An 18,681-nucleotide genomic window follows, 5' to 3' on the forward strand; every position below is an offset into this window, starting at 1 on the left:
GATGGCACGGTTATTCATGTACAATGTGTTAAGTACCATGGTATGCCACAATCGATTGTCAATGATCGTGATCCTCGCATGACGAGTTTGTTTTGGAGAGGATTGTTTGAGAACATGGGCACTACGCTCAAGTTCTCATCTTCCTTTCACCCACAAACTGATGTACAGTCAGAAGAGGCTAATTCTAATGTCATAGATCTGCTGAAATCTTATGTGTCAGATAAAAAGGGCAAGTGGGAACAGTATTTGCCTATGCTTGAGTATGCGTACAACAATACAGTGCATTTGTCTACAGACAGGGCACCTTTTGCGATTGTTGAAGGTGGCAAAAAGGTTCCTCCCATTTTGCATACAAAGGACAAGATCTTTGAGGCAGATCGATATGTTGAGAACATAAATGAAATGTATAAGAAGATTAAGCTTGCATTGGAGAAGACTCGAGCAAAGCAAAAAAGGCCTACTGATCGTCATCGTCGTGAATTACTGTTTTCACCTGGTGATTGGGTACTTTTACGATTTGAAAAAGGCAAGGTTAGAGAAGATGAAAGGCAAGGAAAGGTTGTTTCGGAAGCTCAGCATGCACTACTATTGTCACGTGCATATCTAACCCTATGTGCATGTGGACAAGCTACTTCAGGTCTAGGGTTCAGGTCAGCTTAGGAAGTGTTTTGGCCATAGCTACAAGGGACGGAGGGGACGGGGCCTAGGGCCGCCTACAGCCGAAACCGGGCCGGGGACGGACGGGACGGAGGGGAACAATCGAAAATTCATCCGATCGGCGGGGTCGCAAGCTGCCGGCACTTGGGACAGACGGGGACGGCGGGCAGAAATTTAAAATTTGAAAAAATGGACCGTTTTTAACGGTCGCTTGCAGCCAACGTTTAGTTCTTTGGGGGGGGGGGGGGGGGGGGGGGTGGCCCTTGGGAGGCTATAAAAGCACCCTTGGGCCTCATCTTCTCTCAAGCTCTCCTCTCTCTACTCTCTACACTCTACGCCGTCTATGGTCTACCTACAAGCGCTCAAGCTCTACCCTTGAGTCTCTCTACCCACTCTCTCCCTCTTCTACCCTCTCAACTTTGAGCTCTCGTCTACTCTCTCTCCACACAAGCTCTCCTCTAAGCTCTTAGCTCTACTCTCTCCTCTTAGCCCTTGTGGCATGCACTTTTCATTTTGTATCCATCAATGTTTTATTAGCACATTTACGCCTTTATGACTCGTGCTCTTTGGTCTATTTAGTGTAAATTTGTGGTCAAAGTGACGCTCTATGTGTGTGGATAAAAAAATGCCAAAAAAAACTCTTTTTTTTTTTTTGCCGTTCCGACCGCCGTCCCCGTTCCCAACTCCGACCCGCCGTCCCATGTAACTATGATTCTGGCACCTTTGTGAGCCTATGCACATGCCATGCATGTCCAGGCACTTAGAGTAGTTGCATATCCTCTGGTTGCACACAGCATGATCATCAGCATGACAATCAGTAACCCATCATGAGCATTTTACAGAGCCCATTTCCCTATTTTATCCATTTTTTCACTTATTATAATCAGTGACTTTGTTGGGAAATTGGGTAGGGCAAATTCGCTAAGTTCTATAAAAGAAACCTAGTGCTGGCACTTTCTGGCAGAAGAGGCAACAGAAGTCCACCAACTTACAGTGCACCTTCTCGGCAAGACCCACAGGAGGCCTAGCGTTTCCAGCCAACAGGAGATCAAGACTAGCGTTTTGGCTACAGTTTCAGCCTAGCGTTTTCAACAGCACCAGATCAGCCCTGGCGTTAGCAGATAGCAGATCAAGACCAGCGTTTTTGCAGATCAAGCCTCGCATTTTCCAGATTGCAGACCTTGCTAGCGTTTTGCAGTTTTTCGACGTCAGATCAACCATTGCATCAGCGTTTTCAGTTTTCAGCACTTAGACACCGCAGATCAGCATCTGCGTTTTCAGCGCATCATCGTCACGTCGTCGTTGTCGCCATCGCCGTCGTCGCCGACACAGTGTCAGAATTCAACAATTAGTAGATTTCAGATTTTCAGACCTAGCGTTTTCAGATTTCAGCCCATCCTTGTCGTCATCATCATTGTTGTCGACATCGTCGGCAAGTCCATTGCATCTAGACCATTGTACCAGATTTGTGCAATCAATAGCATAGACCTCTCTCTCCATAGAGAGGGGGAGCCTTGGAGGAGGGTTTGAGAACCGTCTGGTGTTGTATTCTTCTCTCTCTCTCTCTCTCTCTCTCTCTCTCTCTCAGTCTTAGCACCTTCATTCACAGTGTCATTCACTTTGTTTGTGATCATTTGCACTCTCTCACTAAAGGAACGGAAGGCTATTCCTTCCATAAGTAAAAGGAACCCTTGAGCACAATTCGGAGCACTCATCTTGAGCAAAGTTCAACATTCACTTCCACTGCACCTTACAACTATTATCCTTTTCAAGTGCTTGATAAGATTAGCGATGTTGCTTATAGGCTGAAAATGCCTGACACTTGGAAGATTCATAATGCATTTCACGTGAGTCTTCTAAGACCCTTTGTGGGTGATGTGCCAGAAGATATGCCACAAGAGTTTCAGCCAGAAGTTGATGAACTTAATGAGATCTTAGTACCTAAGTAGATTTTGGCACATAAAGAAAGAAAACTTAAGGGACAGGTTGCAAGACGCTATTTGGTGAAGTTCAAGAACTATCCACCTATGGATGCAAAGTATATGGAAGAGCATGAGCTGTCAGAGTCACCAAATGTGTTGCAAAGGAGGGGTAATGATGGAGCTAGCACATCAAATGTACATACGGATTCAGTCCAATAGAAGTGTGCATCGCTCTTCAAGTGTTAAAGGTATTATGCTCACTTCTATCATAGATGGAAATGACAAAAGTATGAAGGTCTCATTAAGTCATTTGTATCTATGTGTTATGACCTTTCTTGCGGGTACATGCAATGATAAAAGCGTGTTAACAACACAAGATCATCAATGGCATGTATATATGGCATGCAATCGAGGACGTTTGCAATTTCAAGAGGGGGGTAAGGACGTGGCAACTGCTAATTACTGTCATGAGGACGTGGCAACTGCTAACCTTAGTTGTTGGTTTCTTTCCGATGATTTTTATTAAATTTTTGGGACCTTCTTTTTGAAGTCACAAATGGCCAGACATTGCGTGGCCGGTGTGAAACGGCTGACGGTCGAGAGTTTCACCCGCAGTTGAGAAGGGCATGTGGCCACGAGATGGTCGGGCCGGTCGGCACTAGAATCCGAGTAGTAAAATGGTGTGTAGACTCAGTTCAAAGACATTTAGGCCCCCTCGCTACACTTATAAGTCAGTGGGTACTAGGAATTAACTCTAAAGAGGCAAACTGGACACATGGCAGCTCTGCAATAATTTTCCACTTACAGCCAGAAGAGGGGGCGCCCAAATTGAGAGAGGAGGCTAATTTGCAGCTCATTGTGCTTTACAATGTGTGGATGAGTAGTAGGTGCAGGTGACCACGGCTTTAATGGAAAGCTTGCCTTCTCCTTTGTCTCATGCAACGTGATGGCTTGCTCTCGTGTATCTCTCTCCCCCCTTTGGCACATATGGTAATGCCCCACTAGATGGGCTACTCAGTTGACCATGTATAGTTCTTAGGATTTATGCACGTTTGCCAAGGCAAGAGCCTTCTGAAAAGAAACCGGATTAGCTAATTGCTAATCCCCCACAAGTTCGCATAGTTCCATCACAAAGGATTGCGAAATCGGAGAGTTTTCTCCCGTGAAAACTCGTCCGATTCGAAGGGGAACTATCCCATTGCGTGCGGAAGCATCTGAGACACGCGTAGGCCTGTTCGCTTCGCTCGAAACAGTCCAACACAGAGAATTACAGCCTGTTGTATTTTTCTGCAGGTTTAGGGTTTCACACATAAACTGCAAGGAATTGCCGGGAGCCTCAGAAAGGCCTTGGGATATGTGTACAGGGCTGTAGGCACCTAATAGTGGCAAAACAGAAAATCATAGCACATTGAAATTGACCTGCAGCTCATCGTAGATGTGAAGCGAAAGGCAAATGCACGAGTTTGCAAGAGGACAACGGTAAAGGCAAGCTCGACAAAGACGGTAGGTAGCAGGGCTCAGTTAGCTACCTCAATACCCATGAGGTCTGAGAGCCGTTGTTATAAATGCAAGAAGATGCTTTGTTTGACTCAAGAATGCGAAGCCAAAGGCAAAAGCTGTCACAAGACGGGCACCACGTGCCAATAGAAAAGAACGGACTGAACAGACTTTTAGCACTTTAATAACAACTGAATTGAAAGAGAGAGAGCACACGCGACACGGAGTGGCGGAATTCCACCCCAGAGAGTATTGGCCCCAAACCTTGGCGCCCCTTTCGGTATTTCTTTATATTGCATCAACACAATACAAGCCGGTACTCCAGACTCTGCACCTTCTCCAAGAAGCATGCCAAAGAATGAGCCCTAGCCTCATATTTGAAGGCCCTTGGCTTGAAAAGTAGTTGCAGTAAAAAGCCCTTAAAACTCAAAAGCTTCTGGTCCAAAAGCAAAGCCAAAAAGCTGCCAGCACAATTTACGGAAATCCGTACAGCTTGCCACATCATCATGTCAACGCAATTTTCGAAAATCTGCCACGTCATCAGCTTTTGCGTGTGTGCCTGTCCTGCTTTATTTTATCCCTTTATGTCACTGGGGCCCCATCGAACGGGGTCCCCATAAGTTGGTAGGACTTCTTCTTCTGTTACTTGTTCTTCTTAGGGTTTAGGCCCCTCGGCCGGCATCTGCAAGTCGGCTCCATTCTTTAGGCTTTGACAGCATATCTGCAAAACAACTCAAGTTAGCTTAAAAAAATTTCCGAGGGACAATCAGTTTGCTCTTTTTATTAAGGAGTTAGCTTCTCCTTTCTCCTCTTTTGATCAAGGAGTTAGCTTCTCCTTTCGGTTGTTTTGATCAAGGAGTTATCTTCTCCTTTCGTCCAGATCGGAACTCTTGATATTCCGGCGTAGTAAAATTAGCCATCACACCTAGACCGTACTGATCTTCCACGGGTGTCTTGATTCACTAAAATTACATACCCAGGCAATCTCATCCAATTAGGAATATTCAGTGGTTGGCACATCACAATGCAACACAAATGCTCACATATGCATGTTACAAGACATAGAAACATAAAGCCGCTGATAAACACTCCCCCCGCATAACCTAACAAGGTCCGGGCCGGGAGATATTCAACGACTCCGTCATCACTCCTCCCACATAGCCTAAAAAGGTCCGGGCCGGGAGATATAGAGGCCTTTTAAAAAAAAACGCCACCCAGACCGCAATCTGTGTCGTTTGGAGGTGCTGAGAGTAACCACTACTTAGACTTCTTAATACTCCTCCCGCATAACCATCCAGGTCCGGGCCGGGAGTCACAACAACAATACTCCCCCCGTAAATAACCAGAAGGGTCCGGGCCATGAGTAAAAGAAAAAACAACACTTTTCAATCATTCAAAACTTCCCCCGCAAATAACCACAAGGGTCTGGGCCATGAGTATGAACAAGCATTCTCAAACATAATTTCTCACTACTCCACCCGGGAGTAAAATCACCAATTATTGAAACACAGTGTTCTAATTAGCATACTTTTTATGCTAATTAGAACACTGTGTACGATGGCTAGCATGCAAGTATGCTAATTAGAAAAAAGGTATCCTAATTAGCATGCATAAGCATATGCTTTCGCAAACAAAGTTCAAAAGTATCTAACTATAAAACAACTAGAGAGTTCATTCAAGGTTTTGTTCGGACAACCGAACTTTGAGGACGATTGGCTTGCCCTTCTGCATCACGGTGATGGTTCGGTTCCGAACCTGGAGAGTCGCATCAGTCTTGTCATGCCAAGGCATGCCTAATAGAACGTCACAATTGCTCAACTTCATGATGTGGAAATCAGCTTTTCCATGATAATCTTGAATAGTCACTGGAAGAGCACCAATGAGCGGTACGACTTTTTGAGTTTGCCTCGTGGCTAGCTCAGCTTCAATTTCTCCACCCTCTGCATCATAATCAAAGTGCATTTGCTTTAAGAATCCTGGATGGATGAAGTTCTCTGTAGCTCAGGAGTCAAAGAAAATAAGGGCTTTGGAGCCATTGACTTTGCCATATGCTCGACACAATTCATTTGTACTTTCAAGGCGTATGCCATAGACGTCAGGTACTAATCCAATAGCCGGTTTAGCTCGTTTGGCTGGAGATGGTCTTGGGTTTCTGTCGACCGTCGATGCAGGAGTCGGCTCCGCGTGTCTGTCAGTGCGTTGGGGACAACCAAAATAATTATGTCCTGTTTGAAAGCATCCAAAACATCGGCCTTCTTGTAGTAAGGTGTCTCGTTGTTGAGGTGTCAAACAAGGCCTTTGTGGTTGACTTTCACGAGACTCTCGAGAAGTTGTTCTTTGTTGGCGAGAGTTGTGGTTAGTGGCCGGAGATTCTTCTGTGGTAAACTCTAGCTTTCCCTTCATTAGTTTGTAGCCGACTGCGGCATGGTCCATAAGTTCTTGCATGGTGGAGACTTGCTTGGATAGACAATATTCCTGCAATGGTGATGGTAGTCCAATGGTATATTGCTCGCATTGGGCCTCTAAGGGAACAGATCTACAGAAGGACACCGGAAGGTACACGTCGAGAAACCTTTGGTTATATTCGTCCATGGTTTCAGTGGCAAGCATTTTCAAGTTGCCCCACTCTGCCAAAATCCGGACTTCAAACATTGAAGTCATGTAACTACGTGCAAAAACTGTTTTGAAAGCTTTCCAGGTCCTTGGAACATGCGGTTGTGTCGCGATTGAACTCCACCATTGCATAGCATTATCTTTAAGAAATCCCGCTGCTTGAGAAATCTTCGATTCTTCTGTATAGTTCCCTAAAGCATAGATGTTGTCGAATTGCTGTAGGAACTGCAATGCTTTCTTGCGATCTTTCACCCCAGAAAAAGTGAAAAATTTGACTGTCGTGCCACCATCTTTGAAATCTTTGGGTTGGTTAGGCGCATATCCCGTGTATGGATAATAAGGGTATCCATATGGGCTCCAACCATTGTAGCCTGGTGGCGGTGGTGGTGGTGGAGGTGGGGGCAATGGCGGTGGCAAAGGCGGTTGTACTAGATCAGGGTCAGATGGCTACACCATATTCTTGAAAACTCCCCTGATCGGAACAGACGGCTGAGAAGGTTGCCGGTTGGAAGCTCTCGTACTTTCTGGTGCCGGAGGAGGAGGTACCACCTGGGGCATCAGAGGGGGTAACATGCAGTTCAAAAATTGTTGAAAACTTTGCAGCATCCGAAGATTCTGTTGAGGATGCCGCGAAAGATGTCGTGGAGTTCGTTGAGCAAAAACTGCAAATATTCTGCTGAATCCATGAATTCTAAGTCTTGGGTTCTTTATGGCTTATGCCCTGTAAGACACATCGATGAAGACGCGAGTGCGCCCGATGCGCGATGAAGTAAGGGTGGGAGTGGCTAATAAGTCTGGGTTGGAGGGCGAAGATACCTCGAATAAAGATCTGTCTGCTCTTTTGTGGGACCGGTATGCTTTCAGAAAAGCACACGCCTGATGCTCTGATACCACTGCCACAAGACGGGCACCATGTGCCAATAGAAAAGAACAGACTGAACATACGTTTAGCACTTTAATAACAACTGAACTGAAAGAGAGAGAGCACATGCGACATGGAGTGGCAGAATTCCACCCCAGAGAGTATTGGCCCCAAACCTTGGCGCCCCTTTCGGTATTTCTTTATATTGCATCAACACAATACAAGCCGGTACTCCTGACTTTGCACCTTCTCTAAGAAGCATGCCAGAGAATGAGCCCTAGCCTCATATTTAAAGGCCCTTGGCCTCAAAAGCAGTTACAGTAAAAAGGCTTTAAAATCAAAAGCTTCTGGTCCAAAAGCAAAGCCAAAAAGCTACCAGTGCAATTTACGGAAATCTGTACAACCTGCCACGTCATCATGTCAGCGCAATTTTTCAAAAATCTGCCACATTATCAGCTTTTGCGTGTGTGCGGGTCCTACTTTATTTTAATCCCTTTATGTCACTGGGGGCCCATCGAACGGGGTCCCCATAAGTTGGTAGGACTTCTTCTTCTGTTACTTGTTCTTCTTAGGGTTTAGGCCCCTCGGCCGGCATCTGCAAGTTGGCTCCATTCTTTAGGCTTTGACACGTCAGCAGTTTGTGACAAAAGCTGGAACTCACAAGAGGACAAAGGCAAAGGCAAGCTAGACACACATAACGGTGATAAAGATTTGATAGAGGAGATCAACATGGCACACATGGTGGCAGCCACAATGACCACGACGCCAAATTTCTAGTTAGGTGGCGGTTGTCGCAACTAGCTTCAGCCAGGAAGAGGCATTTGAGTGGCAAAGAGGGGCAAAAGAAGCTCTCTACAAATGATTTGAACCCATGTGTTAGAGTTCAAGTTATCGATGTTTGAACTCGTGGATCAGAGTCCAAGGCATATACATTTGACAAGGAACCAACACGACGTATAAAAACACTATGGATTAGTGCACAAATTCATTGTTGTTAGCCGGATTATGGACAAGTTGTGTTTCAAAGTTCATTGTCTAGGGATATTTGGACGTGATGTGTTCACAACTCACCAATGGGAATTCTTGGACGTAGTGTGGTCTACAGTTTAATTTTCTGCAAGGCAAACAATGCTCAAGATGGCATTCTTCTCACGCAGAAAACTTGAGGTTGCATAACCCGAGGTGTATCCACCAATGAAAACGATCCTCTATTGGGGTGTCCTTGGTAGCCTCTTCATCGACTTGGTCTTCCTACATATGTCCACTATGAGTTGCAAAGAGAGTATTGAAGTTATAGCATCTCAAGTGAATAACCCAACGTAATCCCAATATTTATTTTGGCTTTGAATATTTAGTTTACTTATTTGTGAAAGTCTTGGGTAGAGAAATGTACTAAGGGGGGTACTTAAGGGTCCCCCAAGATAGTACATAAGCACCACCTAGCCCCCATAATTTAATCACTAATTCATTGCCCACATGGTTGGTTCAGCTCTCTCTCTCTCTCTCTCTCTCTCTCTCTCTCTCTCTCTCTCTCTCTCTCTCTCTCTCTCTCTCTCTCAGCCGTTTTTTGACCTAGTAGACAGTAGTTCACTCTTTTGACCATAACTCGCTCATTTGAACTCCGATTTAGGTGATCTATAGCCTCAATTGAAGAGCACGAAGCCCTCTGCATATTGATGTAAAAACATAATTTTTTTGAGTAATGAAAGGCTTTGCTGTAACGCACCTCAGAACTGAAAAGACTGTCAAACTTTTCGTTTTTGTTGCCGACTTGAAGGCAATGTCGGACAAAACTCGCAAGGGTGGAAAATCCACACTCGCCATAGAGAATGATGCAAAATCTCCAAGGAATTTGGATGCTAATCCAACCACATCGTCTACAACAACGGAAGCAATGATCATGGCTTACTTGGTCTCATTAACAGAAACCGTCAACAAGCAAGGTGAAGAGTTGCGCGCACTTGCAATGGAGAATAGCACTTTAAGAGTTCTCGTTGTGGAGAATGAGCACCTTATGAAGGTTCTTGAAATGCAAACAACACGCTTGATGCATCTTGAGAATGAAGTTCAAGAACGTAAGCGCTCTCTTGTTGACATGAATGTATTGAAAGAGCGCTTGAGCAAAGTTGAGAGTGATCATGTATTGAAAGAGAAAACGATAGATACAATACTACATGATGTATGTGAGATGAGAAATGCATCCAAATCATGGGCTGACATATGTAAGGATAATGTGGTTTCTACATCTCCTATCACGCAAGCCGTTGTCCAAGCAAAGAATGTAGAGAATGTGGACACTCAAGAATTGCAAGAACGACAACAACGCTCAAAGAACATCGTCATTCGTGGAATCAAGGAGGAAAGCATGGAAACATCCCAATGTCTTGCGGTTGCTATTGAAGAGTTTTTTGCTACATACTTTGGCATGTCTGGAATCATGGCTTATGGTGCACATCGAGTTGGAAAACAAAGAGTCCCTCGCTCGGGAGAAAGACCTATTGTATGTACCATGGCTGAGAGTAAAGAGAAAGATCATCCTTGACAATAGTTGGATCTATCTCAAAGGAACGGGTTGTAATGTATATGAGGATCACACTCTTATGCAAGAAAATGTACGTCGCAAAGAGTATGAGAAAAGAAGCAAGAAGATTAAGGTGTCATCTCAAGAAGAAGAGTCACTTGAAAAGGATGCAAGTCCACCCAACAAATAGGGACACATGATCTATGAGACCAACTCACGCTTGCGATAAGCTTTTAAAATTGTAACGGATATCCATGGAATACAGAAATTGGCATTGATGAGCTTACCAATGATTCCGATGTGATACTTCTTGTCGAAACATGGGAGCATGATGCGCAACGAATTCTTGGATTTGACAAATACGATGTGCATTCTTTGATGTAGGCAAAGCAACGTAGAGGCCAAGGAGACGTAGCATTGTATGACCAAAAAGGGTTTGAAAGATGTTTCTATTGTCAAAGAAGATAAGTATAAACGCTACTTATGGCTAAAAATCAGCCCACCAAATGGTCGTCATGTTTGTGGCTGGTTGCTACATTCCTCACTATGACTCCAACTTTTATGCTCGCTTGGATATGGATAGAGATCAACCCTTTGTTGAACTAGAGGAAGACATTGCTCATTACAAGGACCAGGGTGAAGTCATTGTCTTTGGAGACATGAAATGCTCGCACAAATATGTTACAACACGACACACAACAAGTTGACATGCCGCATGTCTCAAGAAGAATGGATGACTTATACATGTATAATCGAATTCTAATGATGCAAAAGAACTGGATCACTATGGAAAGTCACTTCTACATATGTGCAATAGTACCAGAATGCTCATTGCAAATGGTGTATCTCTATGGCAAGGCACCAATGACTTTACATGTAGAAAGCACAACGGTGATAGCGTGATTGACTATATGTTGTTTTCGGAAGCCATTCTAGAATGCATACAAAGCTTACACTTGGTGAATGGAATCCGGAATGAGATCATAGGATGTTATGTATTGACCTCAAGTGTGGTAAAATTGGTGTCTTACAAGGATGCCCACTTCCCTAACCCTCTTACTCATTGATGAATTGGAATGCATGGTTCTTGATTTTATGCAGCAAGAAGGCATAGAAGAGGTTAAGATTAGGAATGCGGTGATCATGATTTTGCTTTATGCCGATGATGTAGTGCTCTTGACACATACCTTAGAAGATGCACAAAAGCTTATGAGTATCTTGGAACGCTTTTACTTACATAGCGGGCTGATCGTGAATGGATCCAAAACCAAGGTTATTCTTGTAAAGACCCTCAATGACGAAAATCCATGCATTGTATACAACAATGAGCAACTTGAAGTGGTAGATCACTTCAAGTACCTTGGCCTTGAGGTTCCATCCAATCATAAATGGAAGGATTGCGCAATGCGTTGCTTGAAAGCCGGAAAGAGGGCTTAATATGCATTTGAGAACATGTGCAATGCTGGAGAGATCAAGTGTTGGGGCTCTCAAAAAGTACCTCTTTGACACATTGGTGACACCGGTGCTTCTTTATGGAGTGGAGGTGTGGGGTGGAAGCATTAGGAAGTCTACTTGGAAAGAGTTTGAGAATGTCCAAAAGAGTTTTCTTACCAACTTTCTCCAAGTCAAGACACAAACACCCTACATGCTCTTACTTCTTGAGTCCGGATCGCTTCCCATTGAGGTCTTGGGCATGCAAAGGGTTGTGGAGTACATGCTTAAGACACAACGTAGCCTTTTGTATCGACTTCCTAGAATCGCATATGAAGCAAGTCAAAAGGTCCAAAAGACATGCAAGAGCAAAATACTGAGTTCGGGGTGGATGCTTGACATCAAGAAATGGTTTGGAAGATGGGATGCATGTCACTTGGTCAAGGATGCGTCGATCGACTCCCAAGTTAATGAGGCCTTCTTAGAACGCCAATGTATCACGGCTTGGTGTCATACAAGGATGGCCACTTCCCCAACCCTCTTACTCATTCATGAATTGAAATACATGGTTCTTGATTTTATGCAGCAAGAAGGCATAGAAGAGGTTAATATTGGAAATGCGGTGATCATGCTTTTGCTTTATGCCGATGATGTAGTGCTCTTGGCACATACCTTAGAAGATGCACAAAAGCTTATGAGTATCTTGGAACGCTTTTGCCTACATAGCGGGCTGATTGTAACAAACTGTTGACGTGTCAAAGCCTAAAGAATGGAGCCAACTTGCAGATGTGGCCGAGGGGCCTAAACCCTAAGAAGAACAAGTAGCAGAAGAAGAAGAAGTCCTACCAACTTATGGGGGCCCCGTCCGATGCGGCCCCGGTGACATAAAGAGATTAAAATAAAGCAGGACTTGCACACACGCAAAAATTGATGACGTGGCAGATTTCCAAAAATTACGTTGACATGATGACGTGGCAGGTTGTACGGATTTCCGCGTTTTACGTTGGCTGATGACGTGGCGAGCTGTACGGATTTCCTTAAATTGCGTTGGCAGCTTTTTGGCTTTGCTTTTGGACCAGAAGCTTTTGAGTTTTAAATATGAGGCTCGGGCTCACTCTCTGGCATGCTTTCTGGAGAAGGTGCAGAGTCTGGAGTACCGGCTTGTACAGTGTTGATGCAATATAAAGAAATACGGAAAGGGGTGCCAAGGTTTGAGGCCAATACTCTCTGGGGTGGAATTCCGCCACTCCGTGTCGGGGGTTGTCTCTCTCTTCAGTTCAGTTGTTATTGAAGTGTTAAAAGTCTGTTCAGTCTTTTCTTTTCTATTGGCACGTGGTGCCCGTCTTGTGACACTGATCGTGAATGGATCCAAAACCAAGGTTATGCTTGTGAAGACCCTCAACGACGAAAATCAATGCATTGTATATAACAATGAGCAACTTGAAGTGGTAGATCACTTCAAGTACCTTGGCCTTGAGGTTCCATCCAATCATAAATGGAAGGATTGCGCAATGCGTCGCTTGGAAGCCGGAAAAAGGGCTTATTATGCATTTGAGAACATGTGCAATGCTGGAGAGATCAAGTGTTGGGGCTCTCAAAGAGTACCTCTTTGACACATTGGTGACACCGGTGCTTCTTTATGGAGTGGAGGTGTGGGGTGGAAGCACCATTGGTGTCATACAAGGATGCCCACTTCCGCAACCCTCTTACTCATTGATAAATTGGAATGCATGGTTCTTGATTTTATGTAGCAAGAAGGTATAGAAGAGGTTAAGATCGGAAATGCGGTGATCATGCTTTTGCTTTATGCGAATGATGTAGTGCTCTTGGCACATACCTTAGACGATGCACAAAAGCTTATGAGTATCTTGGAACGCTTTTGCCTACATAGCGGACTGATTGTGAATGGATCCAAAACCAAGGTTATGCTTGTAAAGACCCTCAATGACGAAAATCCATGCATTGTATACAACAATGAGCAACTTGAAGTGGTAGATCACTTCAAGTACCTTGGCCTTGAGGTTCCATCCAATCATAAATGGAAGGATTGCCCAATGAATTGCTTGGAAGCCGGAAAGAGGCTTATTATGCATTTGAAAACATGTGCAATGATGGAGAGATCAAGTGTTGGGGCTCTCAAAAAGTACCTCTTTGACACATTGGTGACACCGGTGCTTCTTTATGGATTGGAGGTGTAGGGTGGAAGCATCGGGAAGTCTACTTGGAAAGAGTTTGAGAATGTTGCAAAGCGTTTTCTTGCCAACTTTCTCCAAGTCAAGACACAAACACCTTACATGCTCTTCCTTATTGAGTCCGGATCGCTTCCCATTGAGGTCTTGGGCATGCAAAGGGTTGTGGAGTACATGCTTAAGACACAACGTAGCCCTTTGTATCGACTTCCTAGAATCGCATATGAAGCAAGTCAAAAGGTCCAAAAGACATGCAAGAGCAAAATACTAAGTTCGGGGTGGATGCTTGACATCAAGAGATGGTTTGGAAGATGGGATGCATGTCACTTGGTCAAGGATGCGTCGATTAACTCCCAAGTTAATGAGGCCTTCTTAAAACGCCAATGTATCACTGCTTGGGAGAAATCCGGAGGTTCTCGCTTCAGCTATTACACCACACACGTTGTCCCAAACTACAAATCTCTCTTCCTCTCCGAACGAGGTAATCGAACCCATCCCTACATCCTTGAGCCCATCCCGTTGAATGCGATTTTCACCATTGCCTCCATTCGTCTTAGCTCCCATTCTCTACGCTGCGAGACAGGACGTTGGGGCACTGGCGAGGAGTCTCATCGACTTTGCACCTTATGCCCTCGTCAAGTGCGAAAGAGTGAGTACCACACTACTTGAGTGCTCAGCTTTTGACCACATTAGGTCCTCTTTCTCCATATATTCAACCATGAGCTCTCCCTACATACCTTCCTCTCCCAACCACGATGTGGACTCTCTATTGCGATGCTCATTTCAACCATTTTTGAGCATCAAGAGTCACTTATGATCTCCACTCACACCACATGACATGTTCATTTGGTCCCATAGGTCATATTTGACCTCCGAGGACGATAATAGAACTCTCTCTCTCTCTCTCTCTCTCTCTCGTCTCCCCATTGCTCTACGCTTCCGCATCGTCGACTTTGACACTTTGGCCATATAAAGCCCCTTACTCAGGCCACGGCCGGACTTGGGGGGTCCCTTGTCCTCACAAGTGTCATCTCCTGATGTCTCTCAAAAGAAATAAGTTCAGAAGTTAATGCAGAAGTAAAGTTTTAAAAATTACTCTTCCGTCTCTTGTCCTACAGATCCATATTACGGATTATTAGCAGCTGATTGGTTCTCTCTTGTTCTTGGTAAACAATCCACCTCATGTTTGCTAGGAAATGAGTAGCTTGAATCAATTTTCCAGTCAGCCTCATTCTAAGGCTTGTATAATTGATGGGAGGCAAGAGGGTACACGCAGCAGCTTGGTGCTCAGGGCCCTTACAGGTCCGTAGGGACCCCAGTCAATATGCTCAGAAGGGATAAGAGAGAACCTGGACATGAAGTTCACGTAAAGTTTGGGCAGCTCGTTGAAGCACCCAGAGCCGACGGCCCATGAGGACGAGAGAGGAGCCATGAAGCCCAAGTTGGCGCGCCACTTCGAATCCTATGCCGGAGCCTCCACCCGTCACCAGCGCTACCTGCCCACGCAAGATGCCCTCCCGGAATGGGCTCTTCTGCTCCTCCCCGTCCTCCATAGTTTGAGGGCAGCAGCCGAGATGAGAAACTCTACGTTGAAAACAACGTGGTCGTTGGAGCCACCTCGTTGCGTGGTTGTCGCTACCCAATCATTTTAATCCTAAATTTGAAGGAGTGGTATGTTTTAAGAAGAGAGCAGCCACGCCACGTGGGTTAACGAGAGCTACTTTTGGAACCTGTGAACTGCTTGTGGAGAAGATCGAATTACTGCCGAGAGCAACGCTTTTGACGTTGTAGAGAAGAGAGAAGCCACGCCACGTGGATTAACGAGAGGGCAAGGATTTGATATTAGCTCCCACGCTAACGAAGTAACGGATCTTCGATGATACTGGGAAAGCATAATGGAAATGGAGGTGACGAGGTGGAGCGGCACGTGTGTTAGGCAGCTTGGGTAGCTGGCAAGCAGGGACATTTAAGCATTGCAAGGGTGTGACACGATGTGCGCATGCGACAAGTGCATCAGGGCTTCTCTGTCAAACCGAGGGTTTGCTAGGTCATTGGACGAGCTAGGGGAGGGCAAGAAGGTTACAATTTTTTAAATGAAATGTGCAACGGTTTGACCTTTCCTGGTATATTGTCTTGAGGCTAGCGAGTCTGGGTGGACTTGCACCGTGTTGGGATAAAGGCGCTACGTCTTTGCCCGAGGTCGGACGTCCGGTGTCATATGAATAAGGAGCACCTCACTCACATAGTTCCAGAGGTTGCTCCACCCACACGGTCTCGTGCTCTTCCCCTTCTTTTCACGCATGCATCCACGCACACGCGCATTCACAAGTGGTATCGGAGCTATGGCTCGATGGCAACGGAGTTCTCTCGGAGCTCGGCGCTTCGCGGCACTGGATTGGAGTGATTTGGGGCGGATTCGGCATGGATCGGGCGAGATCGGGCGGACCTGGACCCTCGGTGCGCGCAGCCTCTCTTGGCTTCGAAGATGTATCTTGAAGATTCTCTGGAATCGGTGCAAGAATGTAGATCTGCAGGTCGACAAGCAGGTCATAGAGTTTCCTTTTAGCAAGCTTGTGAATGGGAGTCGAGCAAGGAGGGGAAGCCTTGAAGGCTTGGAAACCATTAGTAGATGTGAGCAGCAACAAATCAAAAAACTTTGGTGTAGTTGGGACAAGAGTATCTCCGCATTACAGAGAAAATTTGGGAGCTGGTAGTGTGTGGTACACACACACACACACACACACACATTGTTCACATTGAGGCCAAGAACGGGGATCTGCAGGTCAGAGAGCAAAGCGCGTGAGCTTAGAAGAGCCTTGGAAGCTCTACAGCAGAGGCAATCGAGCAAGGAGGGCCTAAGAGCAAGCTTGGGAAGGTTTGTGTTAGCAAGCTGCAAGTAGCAATTTGGAGCTTCGAGGCAAGCAATAGAGTTGAGCAAAGCCTTGGAGCTTGAGAGTGTGCAACAGTGAAGGCTTTGCAATCTCCAAGGGCCGTGAAAGTAGGCCCTCACAGTCCTACAGTCGGCCAAAGGGCTAGTGAACAGAGCTATAAGCAAGGAAATGACAGCCACAATAGCAATCGAGCTCGAGGGGGAGCTTGGAAGACTATAGCACCGAGCAAGGGCAGTGGGAGCTATAGTGCAAAAGATGAGACAGTAGCTCGACACCATAGGAGAGCGGATTTTCCCTCGAGCGCGCTATGCTCTTGGCATGCATTTTCGATCGACATGTTTACGAACCTATGAGGTAGTGTTTGCCAGTTTCACAGCAGTTTTGCTCACAAGTTGCACAGTCTTTGCAGTACAGATGATGCAGCACATGTAGTTTCAGGCAGTTTATGCATTTGCGGATACAGTTTGAGTTAGCTATAGCTTGCAAGTAGCATGTTCGCAGGTTTACAGGTGTTTTTGGACAAGTAGACGTCCATAGAGCCACTCGGTCAGGAGTGAGTTATTTTGCTAGGGTTTTGGCAATGCTATGTATGCCATTTGAGGATTTTGCTACTAAGACACTGAGTGTCTATTTCCATGCGTATTTGGTGAGATTTTTTTGTTTTTGCTCGATTTTTAGGGAAAACTCTATCAAATTTTTCCTAGATTCTCGCCATGGTTTCACACGTATTCATAGTTACTCTCTGATGGTTTAGTGGTCGAGTTGACTCCCACTATGGCAGTTATCTGCAGTTCTTTGGCTTGAGGTTTGCGTTGAGTTTTGACTCATTTTGCAAACGAAATTCTATTCGTTTTTTCCCGTCTTCTCGCCATAAAAGTTTGCAGTGTTATGCCATCTTGTACAGTGGTCGATATATTCCCACTTTGACAATGGTCGAGTGTTTACTATCACTTTGATAGGTTTTGTCAGCTTGGACACAGTTTGGTGTTCTTTTACCTACTCTTGCAGGAGTGAGGATTACATATGCTTGTGTGGCTACAGACTTTGCTAGTCGCAGGTTTCATAGGTTTTTGTAGGTTCTCTTTTGGGATGCGTTTTGAGCTATTTTTCTCTCTACTTGCGTATATGTTTATGCGCTTTACGCTTGGTTGAGCAGTTTATACTTGCAGATAGTAGATTGTGGAGTTGTTTTATGCATATGTGAGCATCGGTCTTGATGTGATTGGTCATGGTTTTCATGATTGCATAGTGGTCAAGTGATCTCCCAGTTTGTTGCCATTTTTGGTGTTCACTTATGACAGTAGACATGTGTGCCACTGAGAGATGGTGGTCTCGTTCTTGCCGATACTTACATTGTTGGCATTGTGGTCACACGGGGCACATTAGGCATCGTTGTTTCGGACGTATGAGACAGCAGCGGAGATATATGCATGGTGCACATAAGGTTTTGACACATGCTAGAGCAGTGGCTTCATATGCCAGTGACAATGATGTCACATTTGCCTTTAGCATCCCTCCTGATTACATGTCTTTGAGCAGTGACACTTCTCCACGGTTGTTGGATGAGGATGCAATTATTTATGTCACACCGCATCGTGACTGATTTAGCACCTTCTCTAGTGGGAGTTTTGGTTGTCTACTGGTGCGTCATACATGCTACTGCATGTGTGCTACGTTCCTCAGCTGAGACAGAGCTTGATCTCAGTGAGACAGCTAACAGACTTTGGTTGTCAGATACTGCTTAGAGAGCAATTTTTCCAAATGCATTGTGGTTCATTACGAGCCCGTAGCGGCTTGGTATATCCTATGCATGTGTCTGAGGTTTGAGACGGCGTAGTCTCAATTTTGTTGATGGCATGCTTTGAGCGAGAGACGAGATGTGTCTATTTCGCAGGTGAGCTCCACCAAGGTCTTGAGACAGAGCATTTAGTTGTGCAGGTCATGCTAGTAGATTCTGTAGAGACAGAGATACAACAGCATTGCTCTAGTGAGACACTCTATAGAGATAGAGCGGCAGTGCTCTAGTGAGACACAGCAGGTGTTGTCAGACTTTGTGCAGGCAGAGGTAGAGCAGGTCTGTTCCATAGAGACACGGACA

General features: G+C 45.2%; 1 protein-coding gene across 1 annotated transcript in view; it reads right to left on the reverse strand.

Moving 5' to 3' along the window:
* LOC147427715 (peroxisomal 2,4-dienoyl-CoA reductase [(3E)-enoyl-CoA-producing]-like) overlaps positions 1 to 15,318 on the reverse strand; it is a 35,689-nt gene extending 20,371 nt beyond the window's left edge. Inside the window, exon 1 of the mRNA XM_086497782.1 lies at positions 15,042 to 15,318. Within this exon, the coding sequence (XP_086353908.1) occupies positions 15,042 to 15,245 (204 nt within the window). The 5' untranslated portion in view covers positions 15,246 to 15,318. The remainder of the gene's footprint in view (positions 1 to 15,041) is intronic.
* Between the last annotated feature and the right edge of the window lie 3,363 nt (positions 15,319 to 18,681).

Source organism: Adiantum capillus-veneris, chromosome 23 (genome assembly GCF_014529385.1).
Source record: "Adiantum capillus-veneris isolate H3 chromosome 23, ASM1452938v2, whole genome shotgun sequence".
Lineage (NCBI taxonomy): Eukaryota > Viridiplantae > Streptophyta > Polypodiopsida > Polypodiales > Pteridaceae > Adiantum > Adiantum capillus-veneris.